This window comes from Alligator sinensis, unplaced genomic scaffold, assembly GCF_000455745.1.
Source record: "Alligator sinensis unplaced genomic scaffold, ASM45574v1 scaffold574_1, whole genome shotgun sequence".
In the NCBI taxonomy this organism is placed as follows: Eukaryota; Metazoa; Chordata; order Crocodylia; family Alligatoridae; genus Alligator; species Alligator sinensis.
The window spans coordinates 1,554,393-1,571,085 of record NW_005842106.1 but is presented as its reverse complement, the minus strand read 5'-3'; the positions used below and the strand labels follow the sequence as shown (position 1 = coordinate 1,571,085).

The window sequence follows — 16,693 nt, the reverse complement described above, 5'->3', positions numbered from 1 at the left end:
GCCCAGCCCCGGTGGCCGCCCTCCCCCCCGCACGAACCTGGGCCAGCTGCAGCTGGGAGGCTGCAAAGAACTGCTGCCTCCCTGCCCTGGCCCTGGCTGTCTCCCGGACCTGGGCTCTGGGGAAAACAGCAGGTGCCGGCACTGCGCCCGTTAGGGCTGGGGCTGTGGGCAGCATGGGGCTGGGGCTGGGGCTGGGGCCCACCGGCAGTGAGGGGCTGGGGCTGTGGGGCCAGGGCCTCCCAGCAGCCTGGGATTGGGGCCGGGGCCCACAGACAACAAAGGACTAGGGCTGGAGCCTGGTGTGGGCTGGGGCCCACGGCGGGGGGGGGGCGGGCTGCCAATGGCCCCGACCTGGCAGTGGCACTCTGCTGGGGCCCTTGGTGGTGGTGAGGGCTGGGGCCAAGCCTGCTGGCACCACTGCTGCGGCTGAACCTGGGCCCAGCTCAGATCCCAGCTGGCTGCCAGGGCTGTCTGCACCTGACACTGTCAACGGCCCGGGTCCGGCAGCAGAACTGGGCTGGGGCTGGGGCTGGCAGCGAGGGCTGAGGCCGGGCACACCGGCAGCAGCACATGACCGGGGCCGGGGCCTGCCCAGGTCAGCCGGGCCGGGGGCTGGGCCGGCCCATGGCTCCCCCCCTGCCAGCGCCTACTGGCGGCGGCGGTGGTGCTGGCTGGGGCCAGGCCCGTCGGCGGCACATGGCTGGGGCCGGGGCTGTCTGCAGTGCCAAGATGGGGCTGGGGCCCGTGCACATCCTCAGGCCGCGGCCTCATCCTCATGTTGCAGATTGCTCCAGCCCAGCAGCAGCGCTGGGGTGGAGCAGACAGTGGAGATGCTGGACAGGGCCCAGCCCACTGGCAGCACGTGGCTGCGGCCGGGCCTGCCCTCAGTGCCGGGATAGGGCCGTTTGGCACGCGTGCCATAGGTTGCCGACCCCTGAGGTAGATTTTAATGGATTCAGTTGACATACTCTACTATCTGAATCAAAATGCTGCTGCCATTGGCAGGCAGTTGGTTTTAAACTTTGGGTGGGTCAGAAATCAAAGGAGACGCAAGTGTACCCCTCTGGATCTGACCCTAGCTACAGACCAGGATTTCTTTGGACAGTATCTTTTATTGGACCAACTGCATAGTTGGAATAGAGTTAGACAAGTTTTCAAACTCTAAACAGTGTCTTCAGGTCTGAAGAGAAAAGCAAGCCTGTCTATAGTAAAATACAGTTGGTAGGGCTGTGAAATGTGAGGGTAGAAAGAGATCCCCAGGGGTAGCAGACAAAGAATTAACAGAACAAAAGAAGCTGATAACTGGGAGATCAGAAGGGATGAGGATCATTATTATCACCTTTCAGGTGTGGAAAGAATTCAAGAATTGGGTAGGTTATAATGTTCCCTACAACCAATATCACTGTGAACTCCTTGGTTCCTAGTGTTCAGGCAGCTTATGAATTTTTGTTTCCAAGTTCACATTTTAAAGGTGTTAGGTAGACTTCCCTTGAGCACAAAGAAAGTGAAGTCACAGAGGGACTGCTTCTTTTATACTCCTAATGTCTGATTCCTTTATACATACATGTCTGGTTCCTTTTTATGTTTTCTTTGAGAGTTAATTCTGGTGTATAGATGCTATTTAGTTTCATCCATGTAGTTGCTATGAGGACACTTGGGATAGGAACAAACATTCAGAAAGCCTGAGCCTGAATTGATTCAGTCTTTGCAGGTTATTCTAACTTGCAGAGAATGAACCGGTTTGCAAGGGAATAGACATTTGGCACATGCCTGCAGTGGCTCAAGCCAGGAGCCTGGGGGCGCTAGAGCAGCCCTCCCTTCCACAGGGAAGCTGAGCTGAGGGGGAAGGAGGTGTCACCAGCCCCGGCAGACCCACCCCAGTAGCTCTCTACCAGCTGGGAGCAATCTGGGCACACAGGGCTGCCTAGCCCCAGAGGGAACTCTTCCCCATCTCCCTCTCCCCCATTGCTGCGGGGCTGGGAGGGGGACCCTGTTTGGTGTGGGGGAGCTCTTCTCCCACCCTTGTGGGGGGGCTCTGTAAGGCTGCCTGGCCACAGTGGAGGACTCTTCCCCCTGCTTCTTCCCCATCAATGTGGGGTGTGGAGGGGGGGTCTGGGATGCTGCCCATCCCCAGAGGAGGACTTCTCCACCCCCCCCAGGGCAGGGGGAGGCTCTGTTCCATGCTGTGGGGGAACTTTTCTCCCTCCTTTTTCTCCCCCCAGAGGGGCAGCAGGAGCACAGAGCTCAGCTGGACAGGGTGTGGCATGTAGGGACCCCCACACACTCTCCCCATGGCGTGCAGACCCCACTGCCTGGTGGCAGCAGCAGCAGACGGGGAGATCAGGATGCTCATGTCCAGCGCAGGCACAGATCTGGCCAGCGCTGCATGGGGAGAGGGAGTGGAGCCTACCTTATCACGCCTTTTCTCCCTGAGCCTGAGGCTGCAGTGGGGGACGCCCCGCACTGGGGCCAGCTGCTTCCCCTGCTCCCTGCTTTGCAGGTCCCGCACTCTGCCATGAGTAGAGGGAGCCCTGTTCCCTGCTTCCCCACAGAGTCCAGTGCGGGTCTTTCCCTCCTGTAAGTGCAGAGCTGCAGGCGCGGTGCAGAGCCGCAATAGAGGCAGCCGGTACTATGCTGGGGGCAAGGAGTACAGCCTGCCCGGGCGCTACTATCCCTGGGGCTCCGCGCCGTGCCTGCAGTTCTGCACTCACAGAGGGAAAGCCCCACACTGGACTCTGCGGAGAAGCAGGGGGCAACGCGCTCTCTGCTTGCGGCAGAGTGCGGGACCTGCACAACGGGGAGCAGGGGAAGCAGCTGGCTCCAGTTTGGGGCTTCCCCCACTGCAGGCTCAGACTCAGGGAGCAGAGCCATGGGGATAAGGCAGCCTCCACTCCCTCCCCCCACGACATGCTGGCCAGAGCTGCGCCTGCACTGGGCACGAGCACCCTGACCTCCCCGCCTGCTGCTGCTGCCAGGCAGTGGGGGCTGCACACCATGGGAAGAGTGTGTGGGGGTCCCTACACCCTGCCCAGCTAAGCTCCACACTTTGCCAAGTCTGAACCAAACCTCACTGGCATTTGAACTCAGAAACAATTTGGCACCATCATCTAAAAAACACAGCATGGATTCTCCTCAGAAAACCTTTTGTTATACTTGACAGATATCTATTCCTGCCCAATCAGCATTTCTGACCTTTCCTGCAAGCTTAGCAATGGAATCAAGCAAGAACTCACAAGTGGTTTGTATGCAGGTGCTCAGAGGTTCACTGAGTGTGGTTCAAGGCTGCTGTAAGTAGAAAAAATACATAGCTGTGGTGGAAGGGACTTTTTAGCAGCACTGGAACACTACAGGGCATTGTTTCCTGAGCCACGCTCCAGACGGCTCTGTTAGAAGGTGCACATGGGGTTTTCATGGCACTGCAGGGTCATGAGAGGCCCAGGGCCAGGTGCAAGCCCAAAGGGTGCTGGCAGAACATAAGCCTGTTACACTTGAAAGCAAAATCTCTACAAGCTAGCACCTCATGGATAAACAGGAACACCTGCATTTCCTCTCTTACTTTGGAATTGTCCACATCAAATTCATTGACGACAATCTGGAGGCTGTTGGCTCCAGATCGTGTTGGCTCCAGATCGTGATGGCAATATACTTCTCCATGGTGAAGGGTGCCCTTCTGCTGATGCCCTGTCATGCACAGATGATGCCAGCTTAGTGGAGATCTACATTAAGCTAGACCACCATATCCTGAAGCTTTGATGCCACAAGTTATCATTCCAGGCCCTCAGGATGATGCTCTTCCAGTAATTGGTGCTTGTGTAACATTCCCCAAAGCACTAGAACACTGTCTGTGAGTGACCCTGGTGTACCCAGGCCAACATAGTTTACAGCATGGCATCATCCTCAACTATGTAGCTGTTGAGGGACAGGAGCTGGGAATATAACTGATGAGTCTTTGAGAGTGAAAACTGAACAGCTGGTTGCACTCCCAGTGAGAGCGGGGGCTATCCCAGGGAGAGGAGAGGGGTGTCCCTGAGTGGTAACCAGTCAATTGGTGGTGCCTTCTGAGCTCAGCTGTCCTTGGGAACGCCTGAAGATGAGGTGTCCCCACAAAGCATGTTGCGATCAGCCTCATGCTTCATCAGCCTCTTGGCTGTAGCAGTACATACTCTCACCATGTTCTGTGGTGCTCCACATGATGGGCAGTTGAACAGGTTATGCCACATTTTTATGGTGGTGCAAATTTTCTGGAAATTCCGAGTGCTTCAAATGACTGCCTGTCTATATACCCTTAGTGATAATCAGTGTTGAGTCCTTGTAAGCCCTGTGATTTTCAATCAAAAGCATATTAAAAGGCTTTGATTTGATTCCAAGGCTTTGTTTTACCCAGGCTTTTATTGCATTTGATGCTCAGTTCAAGCCTGCCAAATAGTCATTAACAGTGCTGTGCAAAGTGATAAGCAAACAATATAATGGTACGATATTATTTTCACAGTGGTATAACATTGTTAGAGTAGCAGGGCTGACATGTGGCATGCTTGCCACAAGCGACAGAGGTAGCCTCTCTGTGTGGCATGCAGCAAGGGAGAGACAAGCAGCATAGCTGCAGACAGGGCAGAAAGCAGAGCAGCAGATCATGCAAGGAGTACACGGCCAGGAGTACAGGGCATGGAGCTGAAAGCAGAGCAGTGGATCAAGCAGAGGAAGGGGATTGGAGTGGCACTCTCGGAGGTGTGGGTCTAATTTGTGGCATGCTTGCCAAAAAGATTGGCCTCTGCTAGTTTAGATTGTAATCTACCCAAAATCCTAGTTTTCTGCAGAACTGCCAATAAGATGGTCTCTCCCCATCTTGTATCTGTGTAGTTGATTATTCTTATTTAAATGTCGTGTTTTGTTCATTTTGAATTTAATCTTGTTTATTTGAGATCACTTCTACAGTTTGTCAAGATCATTTTCAATTCTAATCCATTCCTTCAAAGTGCTTGCAACCTTACCCTGCTTGGCATTGCCAATAACTTAATAAGTGTATTCTCTGTTTTAGCATGCAAGTTATTAATAATTTTGTTGAATAGTACCAGAGCCAGTACAAATCCCCTGCAAAGCCCTATTTTATACATCTTTCCAGTATGACAGTAACCATTGATTACTCTTTGACTACAGCTGGACTCTAGTTTCCTAACTTGTATATGAAAATGCCACATGGGATTGTGTCAAAAGCCTTTGTGAAGTCAAAATACATTGTATCTGCTGCTTCTAGGTCAGGGGCTGTCAACCAAGGGTACATGTACCCCTAGGGGTACTTAAAAAGTCTGTAGGGGGTATGCGCAGGTGGGCAGGGACAGAGCATGCCCTGGGGCGCTGCGGCAGCATCTCCCCTGACATGTTCCCACATGTCGTCTCTCGCCCGGGGAGGGGAGGGGCACGCCAGGCACCACGAGCTCCACACAGCACACTGGGGCACGCCCCGCCCCCAACCCAGCTCGCACTCCTGATTGGCTCCTGCCAATAGCTGATGGCAAGGAGGTGCCGTGGCCACCCCCTGCCTGCAGAGCCGTGAGGGCAGAGAGGCGCACAAGGGTCTGAATGGCGGGGGGAGGGGGCAACTGTGTTTCTGTGCCCAGTCCCAGAAGCAGAGCGGTGGGGGGAGAGGAGAGAGCAGTGGCGCCCCTCTGCGGACGGACGTGGGGTGCAGGGGGCTTGCACGCGGCTGCCGCCGTTGTCACCCACCCCATGCCACAGTCGCATGCTACTTTCCCACAGCGAGTCGCATGTGCAGCTCTGTGGGTTGGACAGACAGCATGCGATTGGGTGGGTGTGAGGCACTTTTATCTAACGCTGATTCAGTTGGCTGTTAGATAAAAGTACTGTACCAGAAAGCCCTGCTGAAGCGCGTGCTCTATACCGATGTTGGGTGAGCTGGGTCAAACTAATGTGATGCTTCTTCTGGGCATGCGCTGCACTTGGTGTGGGGGTGTGCTGAGCTGAAAGTAAAGCGCTGGTGGGGAGGGGGACTGTATTGTTTTTTCATGTCTGTCAGCAGCCTTTGTCCGTCTTCCAGCCTCGTGGAACTTTTCCGTTTTCTTTCAGCTTGCAGGGATGATCCTTAATGGCCCTGAGGTTCTCTACGTATTCAAGGGTGGATACATTTAACACTCTCATACATTGTGTTGACTTTGACCTTGGCCAGCTCACTAGTCTCACCCCCTTTTCCAGAACATTCCTGAGCACATTAAACAGCACTGATCCCAACCCTGTTATTTGGGGGACTCCACTATTTACTACTTTTTATTCTGAGAACTGAACATTTTTACCCATTCTTTTATTTTCTATTCTTAAGATAATTTCTGATCCACAAATATATTTTATTCCCCTGCCCATGACAACCTAAGTTTCTAAGGTGTTGAAGGGTTTTTAAAAGTCGAAATACACTATATTAACTATATCAGCCTGATCCCTGTGCTTGTCAAGCCCGGTAAAGAACTCTAGGTTAGTAGGAAGGTAGACACATAGTTTACAGACACTTTTTTCCCCATGCTTTCCCCATCCCCAGCTACTTTTTTTTTTTGTCTGAGCCATTACACCCACTGTTGTTTGCTTTGATAAATTGTTTGTGCAAGACCCTGCCATGTTGTTATAGTTTAGTTTAGAAATCAAAGTGCAGTTTTAAGAAGCTAACCATTGTTTAATCATCTGTTTTTAACAGTGTAAGTCTGAGTGCTTCTGAGGTTCCAGACACATCATCTGCTTTTGTTGGCAATCTTCCCTGTATTGGTTGGACACAAGCACAAATTTATACTCTATTATCTTGCATCCTACACATACCTTTTTCCAAAATTCATCTGATGGAAATTGGTGCATGCATTATAAGCGAAGAAATACAACAACAGCAGTTTCTGCCTCTGCTGGGAGAAACAACTAAAGTAATGCTGCAGTACAGGTACTCCTCACTTAACGACCTACCTGTTTAACGACCGCGAGAACTGGTCGTAAGTACGAGAACTTTGGTCGTGGAAATGGCAGCGCGGCGTCTCAAGCCAAGGCACGCAGTATCAAGGGGCGGCTCCTCGCTTAACGACCTAGTCGCAGGAACGGAACCTCGGTCGTTAAGTGAGGAGTGCCTGTACTGCACATAGTGCTCCCTCCCTGCTGCGTATGGAGACTATCTCTTCTTCCTCCTCCCCACCCTCCACCTTTCCCCATTGGCAGAGGCTTCAGCTGTAGAAGCCACTACTCAGTTATGTACTTCTATTTACTAGTATTTTCAAGGAAAGATCTTCCTATGTTTATTCTGTTTTTCAAAAATAATGTGCACATGTTGTTTGGTGGTATGTTGTGTGCAAGAAAATATGGTGTTTGAATGGCATATATCATATGACAGCAAAGTATCCTCAAGGAATCGTTATACCAGAAACCTTCAGTGCCTGTAAAAAAGTTTTTCTTTCTAAACTGCCTAGATGCAAAGGCTTTTCCACTGTAGCCTGCATATATTGATAGAGGAATCTTTGAAAGAAGTTAGTCTAAACAGCAATAAGTCCCCCCCAGCTGAATCCAGATGTTACCATAAATTCAAAAGATGGGTTTTGAAGGTTAGGTATAATTTTTTATATCAGAGATTAGTTTGGTTTTTTACCTTCTTCTTCCCAATCCAGATGACTGTTCTAAAAACTCAAGTTCATGTTAACAGAGGGCCATATTATCTCTAGGCATTCCCCCTGAGCAGTCTTTGTAATTTCTCTTTGCTGGATCTGTTCTACAAGAAACTTAATTTTTTTGAAAAAGTAAGATATGTACTAAGCTATTAGGCCTCTTCCTTCATAAAAAGGGATCTTTCTTTCCTGTTCCAGTGCCAGTTTTCATTGGTCAGTCCTCTGAATATCAAAGCCATCAAAAACATCTCTCTAGTCAAATATGGTTATGGCATATACCATTTTCCTGGGCATCTGCAGCCCCAGATGCAAAAATCCAGAGAAACCCTGCACTAGGTCTTATCTCTTCCCTAGCTTAACTGTTAATTCATAACTCCAAAGCTGTTTCTGGTACCTATTTAATCAACTACGAGAGAGAAGTGAATACTGGTGTAACACATAAGTTCAAGATAATGTTACACTCAAACTTAGCAGCCTTTCTTCTGTTCTGCATTTGCATGTGACCTATATTCTGTTCTGGTTTACATGTGGGTTCTGCTTTACAGAAATAACTGTCTGTCAATTTAGCAGCTTTTTTCAAACTTCTACATGTCCAGGTTCTATTAATGTCTAAACACATATTTAAGAATCTACCTTTGGAAAATTTGATCTGTAATTTTTAGATGAGGGCATCTCACTAAGATGGGGACATACCCAAACTGGGTATGTAATTCATACTTAATATGCATAGTCCAGAGGGTTAACAGATATAAAAAATTGGAAGACTTTTTAACAAATCAAAACTTGAATACAGAACGTTTCACAAACCATACAAATTTACCTCCTTGCAGTGAATAAGTAAAGGATAAACACTCTAATATTTGCTCTACTGGTGATAAACTGTGTAGTAATATTTATCTATTTCTAGTATTTGGCACTTAAAAATATTCTGGAGGTCTTATTCCACATTCTTTAAATGAGAAAAAAATAATGCTAATGAATCAAGTGGGAGTTTTTATTCCTTAAAGAATAAAGGTTGTTACTTTGCTAAGGTAGGTATGTTTGTTTGTAATAATTTCATCTAAAAATACTCAGTTTTTAAATATTATATCTTTTTCATATTGAATGTATGAAATGGGATAATTGGTATAATTGATATTGATATGGATATAAATTAATACTAATATCTTTCTTTTTCACTGCAGGTGTGGGATGGCACAGAATGTTCCTACCAGTCCTGGAAGGTGCCTGTGGAATCAAGTGATCTTGAAGGAGATAAAGTTCTCATTCATAAGCTGAGAAATCTGACAGTAGACATTCTAGTTTATGATAACCATGTACAATTAGCAAAATCCCTGAAGGTAACCTAAAACTAAGCATATCTAACTTTTTAATTTACTTGAGGATCACTTCATACAAGGCAGCAGTTGCGTTCTGCTAGTAATTAGATAGTTTCAAATGTGGGTTTTAGCTTTATAATCTTTCCTGTCCCTGCTATTTCAGTTCAAACCTCCTTCAGTGTGTGAGAAACATCCTCATTACCTTGCAACTACCATGAAGTATCCTTCCAATTAAACCGTTTTTTCCAGAGACTGTAACATATAAATCTGAAAATTATGCATCACTGAAAATATTATATATTCAAGAAATGAAAATGTATTTCTTGATACTGACGTAAAGTGGAGTTAAGTTTGTAGTCCCCTAAAGTGTTGTTTGTAGTCAGAAGAGGGCGTGATTTATTTGGTGAACTCTGTTGCATTCTGCAATACACATTTGTTTTAGTGGGTCAGTAATGATTATGCTTACATGGGGAAAAGAACAACATAATTAAACATTTGATCTTTAGCAACAGTGCCATCTTGCTTTGGAATAAAATAGATTAGTATAAAATGTAGCTTTCATTTTATGGCATAACTTGTGTAAATATCCGATTTGAGATGTAAAATCTATCAGAAAATGAGGATAAATGAGGGGTTTTTGTTGCAAATATTAATCCAATTTTACAAATACACTTAATTTATTATATTAATACAGTCATAAAGAGATGTCTCATGTGCATGTGACATAACAAAATGGTTCTGATTTATGCTTACTAAATCTGGGTGTTAGAATTGTTTTCATTATTCTTAATTTTTTTCTATAATCTACATTTTGCTAGCTGATGTAGATTTACTGCAGAAGCAACATGGAACAGTTGTTTAGATAATTAAGGGAAACGGGTATATTTTTATGGTTTTTAGGAAGATTTATTTTGCAGAAAATTCCTGGGTGTTTCTAATACTACCCACAATTATGATGTTTTAATAGAACTTGTGTGCATCCAAATCTTAAAATGTAAGAACATACTGCGTTAAGTGCTTTCACTAGCCGTCTCAACTTCCCTGGTTTCCTTTTTCACTTGCTCCTTTATCTCCTACACCTGTATCTTCAGTAGACAGAAAAGATCCTTTGGGTAAATGTGATATCTTTTATTAGACCAGCTGAATAATTGGGGAAATTGTTTTTTACAAGCTTTTGGGCACACACCCCCTTCTTCAGGCATAGGAAGAGTCTGCTGGTGTTTGTATACTCTGCTGGGTGGAATAGAAGCTTAAGCCAATATGCAAAATGCAGGTCTGTAAAAATGAAAATGCGAGGCAGGGAAGACCAGAGGGGATGGGAGTTAATAGGTGTGAGACAGGTAGGTGAGGGGGAAAAGAGAGGAGTGTAGACCAGTGACAAAATATATCTGGGAAAATGTAGAGAAGTTACCTGGGGTTATCGGATGGAGGCAGGTTATAATTGCCATAAATCCAATATCTATATTTAGTCCATGATTTTTTGTATCTACTATATTTATGAAGTGATGTTCATAGGCTTGTCTATAAAAGGTGTTTTGTAAATTCTCTTTGAGGATTAGAACTGAGAGATTGGAGAGAGTGGTTGTCTCGTGAGAAATGCACACCCACAAGTAATTGGGTATTTTTGTCTGATTGATTTTTGGTGTGTGTTCATTCTGGTACGCAGTTGTCATTCGGTTTCTCTTATGTAGTTTCCATCAGGGCATTCAGTGTACTGGATGAGATCTATTACATTTCTGGAGGTGCAGGTGTAAGATCCAGGAATGGTGATGGTTCTGTTGTGCGAGTGGTAGAGGTGGGTTGTCAGGTTTACATTTCTTGTCCCGGGATTCCACTGGATATTAAAGCCAGAGAAACCCTTACAAATCTCTAGTTTGACACTTTCATAACATAGAATTTCATCCAGTATAATAGCCAGGGTAGTTAATGTTTTATTAACTCATTTGAATGGAGAATTAGTTAACAGACTGCTAACATTACACACTGACCTGCATAGTGTTAGCTAGTCATATTTAAAGTCTGTTGGGAAGAAAGATTTTATCAGGACTAGTTTACACAGTGCTGCCTTGTGACTCGCATAGTGAGAATTAAGTAATCACCATCCTATCAACTATTTTGTCTCTTCACAATCATGTAAACATGGAGATCTCCTACTTAAAATTATTTCTAGGAAGGTGTTTGCAAGTACAACTTAATGAAACATCTTTTTGGGACATAGAATATGTTAGCTGTAATCATCTGTCTGTATTGGTCCCAACTGCAAAAGCCACCAGATGCTTTTTGAACCTGGTTTCCTAATGTAAAGTAAAACAATAAAGGATTTTTCTTATCTTTCTGCAATAAAATTAATGCATTCTTCTATTGAAGAATAGACACTTTCATGGACCCAGAGGAACAGACTTCCATCTTCAGCTCCCTCTGTGCAAAAATGAAGTTTATTTCCAACCTATGGGGACTTTTTACCATCTTGTACCATCTACACTTTTTCCAGAGCCTGACGAAGGGACTTTGATTCCTGAAAGCTTGCACAAAAGGACAGTTTTCTTGCCATTTTCCAGTTAGTCTAATAAAAGATATCATTTTGAAACCCAGAGTTCTAGTTTTTTGTATGTCTTCTTCTAATGAAGAATGCATTATTTGTTTCCTTGTTTCAGTATGTGATATTTAGACATTAGGAATGTTTTGTGCCGTGTTTTAAGTATGGCATGCATCTTACTAGTCCAAGTTACTGTGTACCTGGTTTTGTTTGTTATTTTTATCCCCTTCTATCCCTTTATATTTCTGTTATAGACAAAGTCAAATTTATGTTAGGTACTTGCATGGCACTTACTATTATGCTTTCTCAACACTCCACAGTTCATTTCTCTCCATGAGGTAGGGAAACTGCTTTATCCCCACACTACCTGAGACTAACTAGAGGACAAAGAGACTCGATGGCCACATTCGGACATGCAGGGGAGTGTGCTTGCAGCAGGACAAATTGCCTCAGTGTATGCCCCTGCACGTGCACTTCATTGTGGGACAAACTGTCCTGTAATGGGCAAACTGCCCTTGTCTAGCTCCTCCCGGTTCTTCAGCTGGGGAGGGGAGCTAGATGCTGGGACCAGAACCAGTGCTGGCCCCAGCAGTCTTACCTGGTAGCTTGGAGCAGCAGGGGCACAGGTTGGGCAGCACGGAAGCTTGGCCGCCAGCCAAGGCATTGCTCTGGATGGCCTGGTCTCCGTGTCTGTATTATGCTGATCTTTGTGCATGTTTTTTTTGTTACCAGGAAAATCCAGTATCAAATAGTCACCCCATGCTGCAGATTTGCAGTGCGAGGCACATTTTAATGTTCACCACATGTAGTTTGTGGTACTACAAAGAGGTTTGCAGTGCCGGAAACCTCGCGCCCCTGCATGTCTGGATGCAGCTTGTGAAGCAAGGTCATGGTGAAGTGGGAGATCGACAAGCCTCTCTGAATTCTAGGAAGGATTGATTTGAGATTTTTGTGGTGTTATTGCAAAGGCTGTTGAGAGATTGATGAAATGGAAGGAAGTGACAGAAGGCAATGTATAAGGATGTTTAGTAAAAAATTAGAACAGTTAGGCTAGGTAACAGCTGTATCTGACCAGGTAGATTGGAAAAGGGGAAGCTGGGAGAAAAGGAAAGAGACCTGAAATGTTACCCACTTCCTTGTTATTGCCAAAGGACAGAAGAAGGAAGAGGCTGGTTTTGTATCTGTGGTGGATAGGGAAGTGACAGGACTTGGTTCAAATCTGGATTTGAGTTGGAGGACCAAAGAAACACAGACAATGGTCCCAAGATACTAAATCCGCATTTTCTCAAATGTTAAGAAAGCAGCCCCTAACCATAAAAGTAAGAGTGATTTCACAGCATGATTAGTCGAATAGGCATTCATTTGTCCCTGAAATTCACTAGAACTTTAATTGCATGCATTTTCTTGACTAAAGGCTAAACCTGAAATGTAAAAGTTAAATCTGCTTTGTATTCATTTTACAGCATTTACTTTTTGCTGTAATAGATGGATTGTATTTTGGGGAGATTGTAATAAAAATGCTGATTCCAGGTACTGTATGCTGAAACTTTACAAGCCTTGAAGTTTAATGGCTGTGTGCACTCAATTTTGCTTGTTTGTCCAACAGAATAAACTAAAATGACTCCTAATTAAAACTGGTGGTTCTTCGTAAAAGAGCGAGTTTACTGAATGGCTTACTAATATAATAAGTAGGTTGTCTATACTTTTTAACAGAGAAAAATTGATTAAACTTGGCTATATTATTCCATTTAATTTTTCATGTTTCTTGTTCTGCAGTGATCAGGAAAGCATTTAAGCCTGTGTTTGACATCTCTTGAAAATAGTGGGTGCATCTACAAGTGTAGTTAATGAGAAGCAATTATGTCTGGTGCGTGTTGTGCCAGAGTTTATTGCTCCTGGGCACTGTGTTTGAATGTGTGCCTGGGACCACAGTGTGTTGAGCTGGGGTGGAGCAACCCCAGGCTGGCAGAAGGCATATTGGGTCAGCCTGTGCAACCCTGCTTAACAGGGTGGGTCAGGCTGCTTTAACCCAGCTCAGCATTTTGCGGAGGGGCTGACTGGGGCACAAGGGTGCTCTAGTTCAGAATTTATCAGCATGCAGTTCCCACACTGAAGCACCCTCCTACCCCAGCCAGCCCTGTCAGCATCTACACATGTGTTGCTGTGCAGTAAATAACTCTGCCTTAGGATAGTACTTGTATTTACAAGTTCTGACATGCTACAGAGATAAGTAGTTTACCGCAGCCTAATAGAGCTTCACGTGTACATGTGAAGATTTTACTGCTGAGCTAATTAGGCAGCTCCACAGTAAAACATCTCAGGTAGACACACCCAGTAGGAGTTAAGCACGTTTAAGAGCTTTTCTAAATCAGAGGGCATAGAAGAGCCCCCAGAATAGGGCCTGTATGCTGGGACTTTAGCAATTTAAGTTCGTAGAAGCAAGAGAATGCTACACTATTCATTGAGACATTTTTTTCTGCTCTTGAAAGTCCTTCATAATTTTGTTGTCATGTAAACCACTGGTAAAATAGTAGGTTACACTTTCTAATATTGTCATGTACCATTTGCAACAAGAGCTGCAGTTTGGAAATTGTGTTTAATGTAAAAATAAACTAGTTTATACAAACTTTGTCAATATAAGAACATTGGAAGACAATGTAAAAACAAAATATTTTAGTGTACACTACAGAAGTTCAAAAGGATTTAAAAGGAACAAGACATCTGTGAGTAAACAATAGAAAGTGTAGAGAAGCTGGTTGGGATGCTAGAGTCAATTTATAACTGATCACAGAGCATGATGTCACAATCACTCTTCCCACAGGAATATGTTTAAAACACACAGGGCACGTCACACAAGATATTTACTACAGAGGTGCCTAATTAGCTCTGCAGTAAACATCTCTGCATCTACACATGTGGCCTATTAGACTGCAGCAAACTAATAAACTCTGCAGAAGGATGGTACTTATAAATACAAATACTGTCCTGCTGCAAAGTTTTTTACTCAGCAGCCCTGCATGTGTAAATGTTGATGGTGGCTAGCTGGGGCACAAGGGCCCTTCACTGTGGAGGCTGCCTCCCACACTAGAGCACCCTCGTGCCCCAGCCAGCCCTTCTTCAACAGTGTTGAGTCAGGTCGGAGCAGACCCGAGCTGGCAGGCTGCCTCCTGCCAGCTGGGGCTGCTCCAACCCGGCTCAACCTGCTGCGGTCCCAGAAACATGTTCAAACTCAGCACACATGAGTCATAAGCTGTGTCACATGTTGCACCAGAGTTTATTGCTGCACGCTAATAGCATGTGTAGATATGCCTGCACATTCACAGCATATGCCATTGAAAACTCAGTATTTGAATGTAACGTGTATTTTTTTCCCGGCAAGATTTTTCTGTTGAAAAAGCTGAAGATAGTTAGATAATAGCTACATTTTATTTGCTACTGATAAATCGTCTTTACCTTGCATAGAGTAGCTGTGTTCATCTTCCCGTATCAGGTAAGTTTGTGGTTCTTCAACATTGTTCCTGAAGTATTTTTCCTCCAGACCTCTTAGGGCCTAGGCAATAAGAAAACATAATACCTTTGCAGCCATATAAGAGGCCCTCCTTAAATTGGCATAAACAAAGGTAAGGTCTTCTTTCTGTACCCAGAGCATTATTGCCCATTTTCAAAAGGGAGGTGGCATTTCTAAAATCTTTAGTTCTTTTGTTCCCTTAGCATAAGCGAGTGTGTGCACCTGTTCCTTAACACTGCCCTCTCTCCTTACACAGTTTGACCTAGCACATTTGATCTCATTATGAACTGCAATATAGAATGCTGACATGGATCAACAGGTCACTAGTGCATGTTGTACAGGCATGTTGTACATTGAGATTCACAAATAGAGATTAGATACTTAGATACTTAATATTTTCTGATCAGTAACATAACGGGCTCCAAAGGTGAGTATAAACAAATTATTGACATAATTACCAGCTTGCTCTATTGACCTGTGCTAGCTTCTTAATGGCTGCTGCTGTAAACCTTATTTAAAATATTGTGTGTTGTTTTAAATAAATGCAGACATGCCAAGTATATTATGAGAATTTGGTCTGATGAGCATGTGTGCGCTTCAGCCGTTATTATGGTTATTCACCATATATGTGTTTCATAAACCTTTTTTAAAACTTTTTTTAAATTTTCATCGTTGAACTCTCCTAGTACCTATTTCTACCATGAGTTTTCACCCTGTTCTATACAACGTGTTTTGTTGTTAATTGGTATTTTGATTAGCTGAAAATCAACATACCAATCAACAGCATAACATATGTTTTATTTATTCATATTTGTAGACAGTTCAGAATTATAATTCATTAGTACAATTATTCTGATTCAAATAAGGAAAGGTTTTTTTGTCTTTCAATGCTAGTCCTCAAAGAGTACTAATATAGAGTGGTTGTGAATTATTTAATTTTAAACAAGATTATACGTTAGCACTGGCTAAAGTTTTTATAGAAGTGCTGTATGCTTTTTCTAAATATATTTTCTGAATTGGCATACTGTCACTAACAGTGTCTTTTGCTTGCTTTGGTGCTAACAATATGCAATGCTGCCTCCCAAAGGAATTTTTTAATACTGCACTTTGCCTTACATGGTACATAGTTCTAGCTAACTTGCTTTTTCTGTTGATATTCATAACTGTATGACTTAATATTTGGCTTTACTTGCTATAATAGTTATCAAATCTCAAAAAAATTAATTGGAGTTGCCAACAATGGACAAGCATGCTATGTATGAATACATTCAAAATGCAATCAAAAGTAATATTCTGTAGGTCAAAGAAACTTGGAGAGCTTTATCATTCATTAATACACTGCAGCATAGTAATTTCATTTTGAAGTTCAAAACAACTTGTAATGTGCAGCAATGGCTTGTAAATGCTTGTGGGGGGTGTTGTTTTTTTAAATCCAGTATTTCTTATCTCTTTTTTTTGAGTAAGTGATAGTTAATGTCCAGTTCCATAATACTCAGGTGACTCATTTTGTGCTCTAGAAATTGTTCATTTGCCTCCATTGTGTAAGCGGTTATTTTATAAAAACACAGTTCCAAAATTGGTGTTTAGCTTCCTCAGATCTTGGTAAATCTCGTCATTTGGGCAATTAAAAGACCCAAGTCATAGCTTATCAAAAAGTTTTATTTCTGGGGGGGGGGGGGGGGGTGGTGGA

General features: G+C 44.2%; 1 protein-coding gene across 2 annotated transcripts in view; it reads left to right on the top strand.

Moving 5' to 3' along the window:
- The window catches only part of POT1 (protection of telomeres 1), a 179,171-nt gene that overhangs the window by 110,060 nt on the left and 52,418 nt on the right, over positions 1-16,693 (top strand). For both annotated transcript variants that reach the window (XM_025205167.1, XM_006024524.3), the window contains one exon: positions 8,825-8,980. In XM_025205167.1, the coding sequence (XP_025060952.1) occupies positions 8,825-8,980 (156 nt within the window). The remainder of the gene's footprint in view (positions 1-8,824; positions 8,981-16,693) is intronic.